At 41.4% G+C, this 15,378-nt stretch overlaps 1 protein-coding gene across 1 annotated transcript in view; it reads left to right on the forward strand.

Moving 5' to 3' along the window:
• Window positions 1-845: 845 nt before the first annotated feature.
• Window positions 846-15,378, forward strand: part of LOC104459091 (zinc finger protein 827-like) — a gene marked incomplete at its 3' end in the record, with an annotated part of 38,062 nt that continues 23,529 nt past the window's right edge. The window contains 4 exon segments of the mRNA XM_010084744.1: window positions 846-881; window positions 883-949; window positions 1,048-2,058; window positions 6,993-7,165. Of these exon segments, the coding sequence (XP_010083046.1) occupies window positions 846-881; window positions 883-949; window positions 1,048-2,058; window positions 6,993-7,165 (1,287 nt within the window).

Genomic DNA, 15,378 nt, shown 5'->3' on the forward strand with positions numbered 1-15,378 from the left:
GAATTTAATTCTAGCATTGCTGTTTTTCTTGATTATGATCTGATTGGCCAGGGAGATCTGCAAAAAAAGTCTTGGGAGCTTCACCGTTACCCATGTCTGTGTGAGTTTGGGTACCTGTCAGGAAAAAGAGCAATCCAGGGTCACAGTGCTTTAGACACTGCCAGCTGGGTCTCAGCAGAGGGTAGATGTGTTGTGGTTGCCAGAGACGAGAAAACGTAACTAAGGGCATTAAGACCAACACTCTTCTTTCTTTTTTTTTTTCTTTTTTTTTTCTTTTTTTTTTTCTCTTTTTTTTTTTTTCCCCCAGCTAAGGTAAGTTCGGTTTAGGATGATCCTTAAGACTTTAACATTAATGAAGAGTGACAAGCAAACAGTGTCTATATAAGATGAAATTACCCCAAAGATTAGGTTTATGTGTGCTATTCCTTTTCCAAATAGTTGGAGAGATGAAAGCTTTAGCCTGCATCCATGTACTAGTCATTTCAGGTATTCAGTAATGAATTGTCAGTACAGATTTGATTTTATTTTAGAGTAGGGGTCACTGCAGGATTGGGCTGAGATTTAGTCACTGTAAGAGACTACTTTGAGTAGCTACACACCTGATCTGCTTCTGGAGGTGTGTAGCCACTTTGAACAGGTGCTAGCTGTTCGAAGACACAAGTATGCAGTAATTTCTGGGCCTGTTAAATCCCTGCTTTATACCACAGAGTTCATAATATTTTGCAGGATGTACAGACTATACTGATAATGAAATACTTGCAATATCTGCATATATGTTATGTACATTTGTATTGTTGCAGTTTTAGCTGTTTTAGTTATGCTGACTGAAAGATGATGGGCTTGTCATGATTTTGTCTTCAAAGAAAGACTCAGTAATTTTCAAAAAACCTTTTTCCTGGTCAGTCAATCCAGGATGATGCCAAATCCACATGCTTTAGAGGAATGTTAGGTGATTGTTCAGGAGGGTCATGCAGAGGCCAGGCATATACTTCACGCCTTATTTTATGCAGATTTGGTAATAATACTGCTGTTCTTGGTTCCACACAGATGGTACCAGACAGGAAGAAGTGGAAGGTGAGCTCAGTGAAGAAGAACGCTGGTTTGGAAATTCTTCAGCAACTCCTTCAGAAGCATCATATGGAGAAGTCCAGGAGAACTTTAAGTTGTCTCCTGAGGACAGAATTGCAGAGCAGTCCACTTCCCCAGATACTTCTTTGGGAAGTGCAACTCCTAGCAGCAATGCAGCAGAGGTGGGAACCATTGAAAATGAGGCACTAAGAGATACACTACAGAGCAAAGAGCACCTTTCTCCTGATGTGTCTTCTCTGTGTGAAGAAGAACCTCCTGGTCCAAATAAGCCACTGAGTAGTAACCTGAGGCGGCTGCTGGAGGCTGGCTCCCTCAAGCTGGATGCTGCTGTTACAGTCAATGGCAGAGTCGAGTCCCCTGTAAATCTTGGCTCAAATCTCTCCTTCTCGCCACCTGCTCATCATGCCCAGCAGCTAAGTGTTCTTGCCAGAAAGCTTGCTGAGAAACAGGAACAAAGTGACCAATACAATGCAAGCGGTCACTTTATATGGAATCAAGGTAAGTGGTTGCCAAACTCAACCACCACCTGTAGTTTGTCCCCTGATTCAGCTATCCTGAAACTGAAAGCTGCAGCCAATGCCGTTCTGCAGGACAAATCTCTTTCAAGGACTGAAGACCCAATAAGATTTGAATCCTTTTCCTCGCCTTTTAGTTCTCAGTCAGCCAGCTCCACGTTAGCAGCTTTATCTAAGAAAGTGAGTGAAAGAAGCATGACTCCTGGGCAGGAGCACCCGCCTCCGGCTAGTTCTTTCCTTTCTCTGGCTTCCATGACCTCTTCAGCTGCCCTTCTCAAGGAGGTTGCTGCAAGGGCTGCAGGCACCCTGTTGGCTGAGAAAAAGAAGTCACTGGTTGCTGAGGATCCCCTTCAGCTTTCAGAGATGAAGCAAGAGAAAGCAACTCCACCACAGTCTTTGGAATTATTGTTGCTGCCAGTCCCTAAGGGAAGAGCATCCAAACCCACTTCTACAGGTATGGATACAGTTTGAGCCGTTAAGTACAATGTATTTGTTTTGCTATAGGCTGATATAACATCTCTTCAGTGGGTCTGGATCTGTTTTGATTCCATGTATTATGAGAGTAAGAAATAGGTACTTTAGGTAAACAATAGAAAAGCTTTTTAAAATAGCACTTGAAGACCAAACTGTCACGAATGTTTTCATATTTGAAAGATATGAGTGTACAGTTCAGTACTCTTTTTTTATTATTATTTTTATTCCATACAATGGTATTTGCCCCTCTCACCAAGCTCAGAATAAGTCCACAAAAATATTTAGTGGAGAAGATAAAAGAATCCCTGTTAGGGAGCTCATGGTGTCAGTGAGCACATACAAAACTAGTGCTTTTGAAATATTGGACAAGGGAGAATTCTCCCTCCTGCTGTCTCTGTCACAAATAGACTTTTGTATAATCGCTTACTACCCTGTCCTAATTTACCAGAGTATATTATTATGTTGCCACTTTTCATTAAATTTTTTTTTGCAGCAGCGTGAACAACTCTCACTTTTGGTCTTTTACAATCCTTTGTCATTAAAAAAAAGAAGTGAACTGCATTTCTCTAATTTGCTCAACGAGAACCATTTTACACTTCTGACTTCCCTCTACCAGTTCCACCTGTCGGCAGTCAAGGAATCAGGCTTATAGGGAATAAGAAGAAACAGTCTTTGTAACAAAAGCTTTCAAGAACTGTCAAGTCATGCAGGGAAATTTAAATGATCCATCTTCAAAATAAGGAAAAATAAGATTTCTTTCATCTCTTTCTATACAAAGTTCACATCATGGATTCATATTTCTGGTAGAACATACAGGCTTCAGGGGTTGTCGGTGTTCTCCCTGCAGCGGTGTTCTGCTGCAGAGTGGAGTGAAACACATCAGGTGTCTTCACAAGATGCACAAAGTGCTTCAGTAGAATAGAGCTTTATCAGGCTGAGTTTTAGCAGGAATACTAGCCTGACGGTACAGACATGAAGCCCAACATGGCCATTGTATAGTTGCACTGCCATCTTCCTGACCTGGCCTTTTTGTTTAGGGATATCAGGAGGTCCCATCTGTCCCTGTGCAGCTTTTCATAAAAACTCCGAGTGTAGCAGCTATTGGATGGACAGCAACGCTCGTTCCTCCCTTGGAGGAGGAAGGGGAGAGATGCAGTGAGGCGCAGCCGGTACTGGATTTGTCCTCCGAGTTACACGTGTTCTACAAATGCCTTGCTGGTGTGATTTGCCAAGGCAATTAAAGTGGCAAACTATTCTTGGCATGGGTCTGGCCTAAGGTTTTCATTAGTGTAGATTTAGTCCCTTTCGGAGTAACATGAGCTAACCCAAAAAAAGGTCTTTTCATGTGGGAATAGGAGTACCCACGCAGGCTACACCAGCGTGACTGTGGGTATTAACTTGGTGTAACTTTCCCCGTGAAGACTGGCCTTCATAGAAGGAAGGCAGCAACGTAGAGAAGAGGAATGAGGTTAACATTTATTTTAAGTTATTAGTTTACTTCCTGCTAGAGGAAAAGCTGTTCACATCATAAGTATTTACTGGGGAAAAGTAAATGGTTGTAGTAAAATCCAGGTTCTGTGTTTGACCAACAAACGGTGGGGTTTGTCAGTGCAGCTTGTCCCAGGGGAGTGCTCTGTGTGACCGCGCAAGTGTGCTGCTAGGACTGGCACTTTATTTTTGTCAGTGCAGCTTATCCCAGGGGAGTGCTCTGTGTGACCGTGCAAGTGTGCTGCTAGGACTGGCACTTTATAAACTAGCTCTGGTGCAGCAAGGTCCTAGCAACTGTTCTCTTTGCTGAAGGCCCAACCATACTGCTGCTAAAAGGTAACAAATGGGGGCTGACTGCCTCAAGACCTTGGTAACCAAGGAACAACTATTCATTTTTTATAGTATGTGGGACTAGTATCCCAAGAGGAAGGGTGTTTCCTTTCAGCTTGTATGCACTGGGCCAATGCCAGTTGGCATCTAAGCAAACTTCATAGTGTAACGTTCATAATGAAGGTTCTTTAAGTCCATTTTCTGATATGCTATTAAGTTTTTCCTTTCTAAATAATTAACTGAGTGAAAATGAAATGCAAGCTGTTGGTTAGCATATGTGGATGTTGATTATGGAAAGCCAAACTCCTTGATTCCTTCAGCTATGGACAAATGCAGCTTGCGAAAAGAGGTCACAGTTCAGTGACCTCCAATTGAAAGCCTCACTTCTGTGAAAGTTGAGTAGGGCAGATGAGCATGTATATTTGCCCTGAAAATAAATGTCACATGTTCCTGATTCCCTGTGCACCTACAACCTTATGGCACTAAAAGCAAAAAAGAGTATTTCATTTTATAATGGTTTTGTGTGTGTCTGATTGCTCCTTGAGACATGGGAGTTTTTTGTCTTGTTCCCAAGAGAGAGTCATCTTTTCCCAGTAGGCATAACTTGAGGTGGTGTTTTCCCTTTCATACTTTGAACATTTAAAGCACTGGTGAGTTTGCTTTGTTGTTACAAATCTGATTCATTTACCCACCAGCAACATCTAGCTTTGGTTATGAGATAAATACTCAGTGAGATTAATTAGGTGTCGACAAGTAAGGAACAGTAAAAATGGAGGCTATTTAAAGAGGAATATGTTAATAACAAGAGTATGCTAGCTGCTCTTTTGTCCACTGTGTTGAGCTATTTGCTCAGAATTATTTCAGGTAAGAAGCTGGAGCCATGGCTTATCAGAGCATAGTCACCTCTGAAACTGTTACTGTGTATTTTGTAATGTGCTAAATTACTATTGATCCATCCTGTTTGCAGATTTATTTTTAATTAGGTGGAAAACAGGTAATAGCTTGTTATACATTTCTTTTCTGGATCCTTTCTGATGATAACCAGAGGCTGGAGAAAAGATATGATAGAAGGAAAAGAAATGATAGGTAAAAATGCTACCAACATTTTTTTTCTGTGGTTTATCTTTCTCTTGCCTTTTAGTAAGTAAAGATATTTAAAAACTGAAACACAAGCTACTCTAGGATTGGTTTAGGCTTGCTCTTTAGAGATGCAGGAAGGGGAATGCTTTGATAATATGTTGACTGTGATTGAATATTTCACGAGAATTTCTGAACTTGCAGAAGTGGATGCTTTGATGATGTGTTCTTTTTTGTACTTACATAATGGATACTTAGTTGAATTACAATGTTTTTGTTTCCTACCTAATAACAAGAATTGTGTTTTAGGATATGACAGATCTTTCCGGAGGTTTTTATCACTTAGTTCCTCATCAAGGGAATTTGATTTTTGCTATATCCTTATCAGTAAGAAAGAACTGATAATAATGAGATTAAATATTGTGAGAGAAATTCCAAATAGCAGGATGCACACTTGTTGTGGTTTTACCCCAGTCAACATAAACCCCCTGCACAGCTGCTCACTCACTCCACCTTGGTGCAACTGGGGAGAGAATCAGAAGGGTAAAAGTGAGAAAACTCATGAGTTGAGATAAAGACAGTTCAACAGGGAAAGCAAAAGCCCCGCACACAAGCAAAGCAAATCAGGGAATTCATTCACTCCTTCCCATGGGCAGGCAGGTGTTCAGCCATGTCCAGGAGAGCAGGGCTCCATCACACTTAACAGTTACTTGGGAAGACAAAGGCCATAACTCTGAATGTCCTCCCCCTTCCTTCTTCTTCCCCCAGCTGTATATGCTGAGCATGACACCATACAGTATGGAGTATCCTTCTGGTCAGCCGGGGTCAGCTGTCCCAGCTGTGTCCCCTCCCAGCTCCTTCTGCCCCCCAGCCTCCTCACTGGTGGGGTGGTGTGAGGAGCAGAAAAGCCTTGACTCTGTGTGAGCACTGCTCAGCAGTGACTGAAACACCCCGGTGTCATCAACACTGCTTCCAGCACAAATCCAAAACACAGCCCCAGACTAGCCACCATGAAGAAAATTAACCCTATCCCAGCCAAACTCAGTACAACATTGCTGAAAATAGTTTGTCTTTCACAGTGAGGGAAAAGGCTTCCAATTCCATGGTAACACTAGGCCTTTCTTTATCATAAGCAGAGGAAATCGTGATGAGAGGATGAATGGATGGTTAGTTGTGTCAAGTCAGGAATTTTTCTTTCCTTTAACCTTGAGATGGTTCCACACTCTAACCACAGACTAACCATATTTGCCTGATAAATGCCACCAAATCTTTTTCCTGTCTTAGGTGAATTGGGGAGTAAAGCAGAATGCAAACGTTAGGAAGGGCAGTAGATTTAAAACCCTGGCAACTAGAAGAGCAGAAGGAAACCCATGACCAAAAGACCCCGGATGGCTGAAGTGGCTGGCAGCAGCACCTCCTCAAGCCGTAACTAAACAATTTCAACAGCAGGGGTTCTGAAGTTAACACTTCTAGAGTTAAATATATCCAATATACCATACCAGCATGCTTTTCAGTTAAGTTGTGGATTGTTCTATGCTTTATAGTCAGCAGCTCTCCTGCTGACTAGCCATCAGATATGGGAATGGATCAGTTTTTAACAGTTATGCATATTTTCCATACCCTACTACAACCAGCTTTTGATATGAAATGAAGCTACAAAGTGGTGATTATGAGACATCCATCTCAGTTAAATTATAAGGAACATTAGGATCAGGTGAGATAGAGTAGCATCTCCTACTGATTAGCTAAAGGATGTCTGGGACATTAACTTTATAAATTATGGTGACCTTTCTTAGAGGGAGAATAACTAGATTAAGGGGAAAGGGAATATTCTGCGTGGAGGAACTGAAATTTCTGGTATATGTTGTTGTTTAACTGATGTGTCAGATCTGTTGTCAACTGATGTGTTGCAGATGAAATTCTACCACTGAAAAATTATATCTTGAGTATGTTTACAAGTGGAAAGTATTTGACAAGTGGCTGTAAGGATCCTCTCTTTTTGTTCCCCCTTCTGCTAAGCCTCAGAAGAAGAAGGAGGAAAACCTTTCCAGTGTCCGATCTGTGGTTTGGTTATCAAGAGGAAGAGTTACTGGAAACGGCATATGGTGATTCATACAGGTTTGAAAAGTCACCAGTGTCCACTCTGTCCATTTCGCTGTGCACGCAAGGACAATCTCAAATCACACATGAAGGTAAGGGAAGTGTTCACTGACAATCAAAACACCTGAATCATCAATCAAAATCAGTAGTATTACCAACTTGTTTCATTTGCATTTGCAGCAACAAAATTTCTCTAGTTGTACTACTAATGATGCCTTTGTTTAAATACGGAGACCTTACAGAGAGAAAGAAATAACTCTTTTTCCTTTGCTTGCCTTTCCATTTTATGCAGTGTGGAAACTGCGTTAGGTTATGTCAACTTGATGCAGCACAAGCTGTCTGTGACAGGTTTAGTTCTGGACCTGGGACCATCAGAAGCAGGGGTGTTAGCTGAGATGTGACACCATGCAAATGCAGCAATGCTGCTTTTCAGGATGCCAGCTAGGATCTCTACGTGCCATTGCATCACACTAAGTGGGCATGCCAACTTGGGCAGCGCTAGCAGGGGCTCTACCATTACTTTATATAGGCAGGCTTTCAGTTTTAACTTTTTTTTGCTGTAGTTTTTAATTGCAGGCACTTCAGGAGGGAAACATCACGCCCAAAATGAATGACAGCTTATACTGTTTTGTTTTCAAATGTTTCCATTAAGTTTCAAGTGTGCTTTTAATTCAGACCAAGTTTTAGGCTCGAGCTGAAGATGATCTTTTGAAGGAAGCAACATCTGTGTCGATGTGAAAAATATAAAAATGTAAAGAAACAGTCTGCTTAGCTGAAGTACTACATGGTTGCAACATACAAAGTGCCTGGTCTTGCAAGCGGTAGAACAAGCTTGGTGAAGTAAAAATGTGCCTCTAAAAATGCTACCATGGATGAAGAAGCTGAAGTGCAAAACGTTTCCTACATTACTGCAGCTGAGTTATTATGACAAAAGTGAAATGTTTTATTATTGTTAGTGTTTTGTCAGTTTTGGACAAATGTGTGTGTAAGAGAGCACCAGACTGGGGTGGTGGGGGAGAGAAATGCCTGTTCGGCTTTTATATATGCTATTGCAGAATCTGAGATCACCAGACAGGAGTCTAACCTTGCTTACACCTGAGTAACTATTCACTTCAGTGTACATGATTCAGATGATTCTACTGATCGCATCAGCAGATCTTGCTGTATTTCAGGGTCTGAAATCATGCCCCTGAAGTCTGAAGGCTCATCCCTTACCTCTCCTACTGTGAATCAATTCACTATTCCCAGCCATCCTTGGTGTATCATGCTAATCCTTATCAGGTACAAATAGGTTTGATGTTTCTGGCTCCTTCTTCTAGAACTTAGTGTTCCATGTTGACTAGAGGGCTCGGGTGGCCATCCCAAATAGACGATGAGTAGAAAGAATGGGAACACAGTGTGATAAGAAAAGTCTTTTGTTTTCAGTTGTTGACAGGCTGCACAGAAGCCTGCATTACCTGAATGCTTGCTCTTCCCTGGCAGAGGCCTCTTGTTGTCCCTGCTTTGTAAAGGACATCCCTATTACTCCCTGCAAAAAATATTTTTCTCTACTTTTTTTGCTTTTTTTGGAATTATTATTTGCCGATTGAGGGCCTATCTCTTCCTTTTTGGCATGGTGATTTCCATTGGTGGTCACGGGTAGGATGTTGGAGAAAATTAGTGACTTTTCACTGTCTCTGTGTGCTATCAAATCGGTGGCTATCCGAAGCCCTTGTGCTCTTTTCTGCTCCCTACCCAACATAAACCCCTTCATTAACTGAGCCCATGTCTTCTTAAAGCAGACCGCTTGTACAAACACATAACATGTAGTGTTAATTATTTGGTAATACAGTAATTATTACTAAGTAATGCTCAGTTAGGTATCATTGAGGTCAGAGTCAGGCCCAGAGCTGCTTGACCCAGTGTAAGAGATCACAGCCTCCTTTAGCTTTACTATGGAGGTGAGATCTGAAGTCTCCTCAGTCAGTGAGGTCCAGTAGTGCAGGTCATCATGGACTCAGCGCTCTTTGCTGGTAAAACTGCACCCTGTTTAAGATGAAGGCAATTGTCTTACAAAACTAAATGGTCTGTATTTGTCTTATGGATAGATGTGAAGAATCACAAGTACCAGAACCTGAAAGATAACATTTTACCTTAATTTCAAGGGATTTCATGTGCTTTTCTCAATTTTCTATCACATCAAAATTGAGGCAGGTGAGTGAGGTAGGGGCATGTTAGTCCTGTGTCCAGCAGTGTCAGATGTCATTTGAGTTCTCTTTGGTGAAACTATAAATTGATAACAAGATAAAAAATTTAAAAAAAATCAGATATATTTTCTCATTATAAAAAACATGCTGCTTTTAAATTTGTACGTAAGTGTGAGATTATAATAATTGACACGTATGTAAGACAGCAGTGTTCAAAACTGAATAAATACACATCAGAAATGGTATAGCACAACTAGCAGCTACTTAGGACGCAGCTTTCTGCTTATGTCGGTCCGATGTTTCATTTTTCTTTGTCGTCCTAGGATCCTTTGGGACCTACCTGTCGTTATCTCCTTCCTGGCAGGCAACACATGAAGGTAGAGCTGCCTGTAGCTATCCACCCCTCTCTCACCATGAGTCAATTGCAGCTGCAGGTGAAGACACATTTTTCAAAACCAAAAAGGCTACTCAAAATTAGGGTACTAGGCTGGTGTTTGAGGTGTTTTGTCCAGCTGCAGTCCTAAAAATATAATAGTATTATCTTTGTTTCCCTCTAGGCAGCATAGCCCTGAGCTGAAGCACCTCCTCTGTTTATGAGGTTCTTGTAGGCATTTTCCGTTGAAACTGGTCATTTGGAGATTTAATTTCCATGAGTGGTTTGAGTGTGTGTCCATATGATCCTTCCTCACTGTGTGTATCTTTAGGTTAACGAATAATAACTATATAATATAAATAGTGTGTAATTTTATGGTAATTATAACATGTCAAACTGATTGGCCCAGAATACAACATTGCCAATATTTTTGGTGTTTTGTCCCCTGATAGAGAAAATCCTAATAGAGAGCTGGATTGATTCTGGCCCTGACCATATTCAGATCTCCGTGTGCTGCCCACCACGTTGATGAGGCATTCCTCCAGTACAGGCTCATTGCCAAGACCAACTCGCAACTGGAGGTGAGGAAGTGAAAGGCAAGAAGGGAAGCAGAAGGAAAGTTTCCACGCAGACACACAATGAGCGAGGGCGGCTGAGCAGACTGCCTTTTAAGGCACACAGTGTTATCTGTAATTGTTATCTGGCATTTAGATTCCACAGTGATAGGCACCTTAGAAAAATCCTAAAATAGACACAGTATGGAATTTTATTGGTCTGTTTTGGAGACAAACTATAGTACCTGCATAACCACAAGTTTTGGCCCTTATTCCCGGGAGTCTAGGGGTAGCATCTCAGGACTTGATTCTGGTATCAAAGTGTGGTTTCCAGGGGTGCTGAGAATACCGAAAATGAAACTGGACAACATGAATGGGCAGCTGAGAGAGGTGTCTTGTCCAAGCAGGCAGCAAGGGTTGTGCTTGAGTCCTTCTCTCTGTTTATCTAAACATGTATTCAGTTGGAATATGTAGTTTTCTTCTTTAGAGAAAGGGTGTCTTGTGTACTACTTCTGCAGAAAGCGACAGAAAGGGGTAGTGTAATTCAGCAAGATGCTTTCAGACTTGTCTGGTTTTCCTGGTAGGGAAGTAGGGATTAAATTTACCACAGAGCAATACCACAAGCATCAGTCAGATTTTGGCCAATTGGTGTCTTTGGATCATGCACATACCTTCTTCAGCAATTGGTGGACGGATAGGCTGTGAGATCATACAGATAGGTTCCAAGAAAGCAACAGGATATTAGCCTGAGCACTTGGAAGGGGGAATGAGGAAGAGGCGCATATGGCCAAAAAAAATATCTATAAATGTTCCTTGTGCTGCTATATAGACATAAGGCAGAAATGGGCAAACCAGCTCTTCTAGCAGTGGAAAAGAAATTTGTCATTGTGAGCATGTGCTGAAGCACGACAGTATGGCAGAAAACGAGGAAAGGGAAGATTAAGCTTAACAGAAAAGTTCTATGTGATGGCAGGTAGGTCATGTGGTGCTCAACCACGGGATCTTCATGCTTCTGTTGCTTATGAGGAGGGACCATGTAGTGAGATCTCAGATTGGCACTCCTGTGTAATATGAAGAGAGTTATAGTCAGCTTCCTGATGAGGGAAAGGCTATTAATTACATGATACCGGGAAAAAGGAAAGGCCCCAAGGAATGTAGCCGGGTGCTCACTTCACCTTAGTGATTTGCTTTTTGCTCCTTATTCCTCAGCAAGGGTCAGAAAACTGAATGAGCAGTCTGACTCTATTTTGGTCAAGTGTTTAGGACAGGTTATTTTAAAGCATCTTCACCGTATTGGGAGCATGTCAGGAAAATCATGGACTCAAGAATCACTTGAAATGTATTTGGTCTTTAAAAAAGCCTTTGGCAAAGCTTCTCAGTGAGAATCTGCCAAATAAATTAAGCTATGTGATGTACTATGGCAAATTAGAAATTCACCAAGAGACAGTAAAACAAAGGGTAGGAAGGAATGAGCAATTGTAAGCATGACAAAAGGCTAAGAGAGGGGTATTCCATTACTAAGAGTGGAATTGTGCGTATTCTAGCAAATGTGATCTGCAGAAAATGATGAGAGATTGTAGAGGATACAACCTCATGTGCATGAATCAAGATTAGAAAAGGCAAAGCTTGAAAGGGAATAAAAAAAGGCTGTCTGACAGATAAACAAGGGGGCAAATGAAGTTATTGTTGACAAATGCAAGGTACTGCACCTTGGAAACAAGAGTCTAATCATGCACCTGGCTGTCTGATATAACAAACTGTAACTACACAGGGAAAACGTCTGGGTGTCATGGACAGTTCAGTGAAAACCTTTTCTTGGCATGCGCAGCAGCGGTTAGAAAGCACGTTAGTTATTTGAATCTCTGTAGAATAAAAGAGAGATAACACTGAAAATAATACAATGCTATTATTAACATATGTATGCTGACACTTGTGGCATTCACTTCTGGTCACTGTGCATCAAAAGACGTATCAGAAATAGAAAGGATTTTAAAAGCTGGGAATGAAAGTGATTAGTGGGACGGCAAGAACTCCCATTGAAAAAAGAAGCTGAAAAGAATGGGACTGCCAGGTATAGAAGAGAGGTGTGATCAAAATAAAACACGTGATAGAGAAGATAAATTGAACAGATTTTTTTTTTCTTTCTTGTGTTGTGAGAATGTGGAGGCAGCAAGAGAAATTGAAAGAAACAAATAAAAAAAATATTTAACCAATAGATAATTTGTACCCAAGTCTTCAAACTAGGTTTAAAGTTTGTAGGAAGTGTATAGTTCTGTTGAAAATTATTGCATACGTGATATCAAGCACATACTGAAAAAACTGTAGAACCACAAAATATCGTTTGAGACTGAGAAGACTTGTAGGGTTAAAGTAAAGATGATACAAGTATTTTGGACAGTCGAGGAGAATGGTAGGGTTAAAGTAAAGATGATACTACAAGTATTTTGGACAGTCGAGGAGAATGTCCACGGTTAAATGAAATAAACTTGGAAGGAGAAGTCCTTAAATGTTTCTGACATAAGTCAAACAGTAATTTTATGGGATTTTGAAAGAACCATTCTCTGTGAGCTGTTTGTGCACTGTGGTTTGTTGCCGTGTAATTCAGAGAGATCCAAATCTGGCAGCAGCTGGGCTCAGACTGGGGACTTCAGTGTAATTCAGAGAGATCCAAATCAGGCAGCAGCTGGGCTCAGACTGGGGACTTCGGAGAAAACCTGTCGTCTGCCTTCTTGTCTCCTCCTGCCTGTGGTCCATGCAGCAACAGCCTGGTTGAGTCTAAAAAGGACATCTGATAGTTTGGGTAGCATTAGCACAGTTTAAGAGCCATTCCCTGTCTCATGGAGGGAGAAGGCAGCTTTTTGGACTGTAACACTACGTGACCTGGATCTCCCCTATGGCTTTCTGTGGAGCTCTGCAGGGTTTCTTGTTTCTTATTCTGCAGCAAGTAGTGGCTGCCTTGACTCTTCCCTCCGAATAGCATAGAATGGCAATTCTTGGCTCTTTCAGCTGCTGTCAAATGAGGAAAGAAGGGATAGTGTTTCCTTTAAAGTGATTTTAATTCTTAGCTTCCATTTCTAATAGTGTTCAAAATTTTAAATGTATATTATTATTTATTTTTGAGAATGGACCAAAATAACACACCTTATGGTGGGACTGGACCCAGGACATTGTGAGCTAAGTATTGGGCTTGATGTTGTTTCAGATAGGTTTTTTGTAGATCTAAAATTCTTCCTTTAAAACTCTAAATATTTGGGTTTGAATTCTGTCATTCCTTAGCTGCAAGTTATAAACGTACTTTATTTTATGAGAAATCCATTGGTGATGCTGCTATTGTCTTTGGGCAGGAGAAAAATCCAAATCAGATTAATCAGTCCTCCTTCTTCTCATCCATTCTCAAAAGATATTGCAGGGGTGGCATGCCATGCTCCTGGGAAGAGGAGGTGGGCTCCCACACAGACTTTGCCACCTGACTGCAGCAGTGACAGCCTTTAGAAGGCATCGTATTGATGGATGTGATAAGGGAGCTCTAGGAGAAGTGGTTAAATATCCAGGCAGGGAAATGTTGGTTGAAGGAGATCCTGGAGAGAAACCCCGGTGCACAGAATCTCAGTGGGTGTAAGAGATAAAGTTGCCATGGTGAGAGTGCTTGCTACCATTAGTACATCTCAGTGCTCTTCATGGAGAGTGCTTACGTACTGCTGTGCTCACAGACCATCCTGTTTCCAGTAGTGTAGACAGGCAATCTGGTTGGCTGTAACCTGTTAATATTTGGAATTTATTGTGCTGCTGTTCTTCTGCAAGGTTGTTGCTTTAAAACTGTCTTAGGTTAGCATTAGCTTCTAATGTTTTTTTTGTTGTCAGGTGCAATTTTAAGATTCCAGAATTACTTTGTCTGTAAAATGTCATGTTTGTATGATATTGAGAATGTCATTCTGTAAAGTGGATGGGCAAGAGAAATTCCCTCTTGCTGTTTGTTTAGTATGTAATCTCCAGAGCCCTTGAAGAGCTACTGAATGAAAAGTTGTACAGCTCTAATGAAATGTGTCTTCACTGAATGTGGAAAGGCTAAAAAAGGGATGTCTTGCAGCTTCACATTTTAGCAGACCTGAATTCAGGTCCTGTGTATGTAGAGCTGGGAATGCTGGATATGGGCTTGTGACTGAATTCCTCTTGCTGTCTAGAAAATGAATCAGGCCAAATCTACAACCACAGGGAAACTCCAACCTGAATTTTGACGGGGCTGTGTTTGGGATATGCTGCAGTTATCCCAGAGCTCTGCCGCGTCTGCACCAGGACTCTCGGGATCTGGACCTCGGCTCCGCAGGAGAGTGGAAAGTGCTGAAAGCCTTATCTAGAGCTAGGTCTTCCAGGCTCCCTGGTGTAGAGCTGAGCTTTGATTAGAGCTGGAGCTTTCAGGGCTTTTGGACTCCCAGGCTATAGCAGCAAGCCTTGGATTCCTGGCACAGCTGGCTGCTTCTGAGCCAAGCCCGGGGAGCTGGGGGTAGGGTGCCACTCAGTAGGGGAGGGGAATCACTCCTCGTTTGCCAAGAGTTCATCAAAACTCTCCATGTTTCAGGTGAAATATTTTGCATTCAACAAATTGCCATTTTCCAACAAAAATCTGTCTCACTGAAATGTTTCCAACCAGCTCTAGTCACAAGAGCGAAAACGAATGTGAGAAGCTCAGTCTGGTGCCAGTTTGTCCTGATCACATGTTCATCAATTAGTAAGGAACAAATGTATGTATTTGCCAGTCTTTCTGCAGAGAGCAGCCTGGATGCTGTCAGGATTTAAAATTCATTTGTGAAGCTATAGGGAAGAAACTTTTCAATATACCTGCCACTTTTATGCTGGGCTCAATTATTCCTTCCCTTTCGTGAGTACTGTGTTAAACAAGGAATTGTATAATTATCTGTATATAGTTTATACTAAGGAGTGTGTCTGTTCAAATAATATGTAAACCATTACATTTGGATGGATGGAGTTCTCTTTAGAAGGTAATTGGGATCAGGCATTGTGGTCATACTGGAGCATGCAGTCTTTATGAGAGAGCCTACAGTCAAATAATGAGAACAGTAATATTAACTGTGATCATTAATCGACTGATAAAATAGAATAAATGGCAAACACCATCTCTCATGTTTGTATTTTATCATAACAGAGCTGTTTATTTTCTGGCAGAATTAATTTGC

The sequence above is a fragment of the Pterocles gutturalis genome, unplaced genomic scaffold (genome assembly GCF_000699245.1).
Source record: "Pterocles gutturalis isolate BGI_N339 unplaced genomic scaffold, ASM69924v1 scaffold11185, whole genome shotgun sequence".
NCBI lineage: Eukaryota > Metazoa > Chordata > Aves > Pterocliformes > Pteroclidae > Pterocles > Pterocles gutturalis.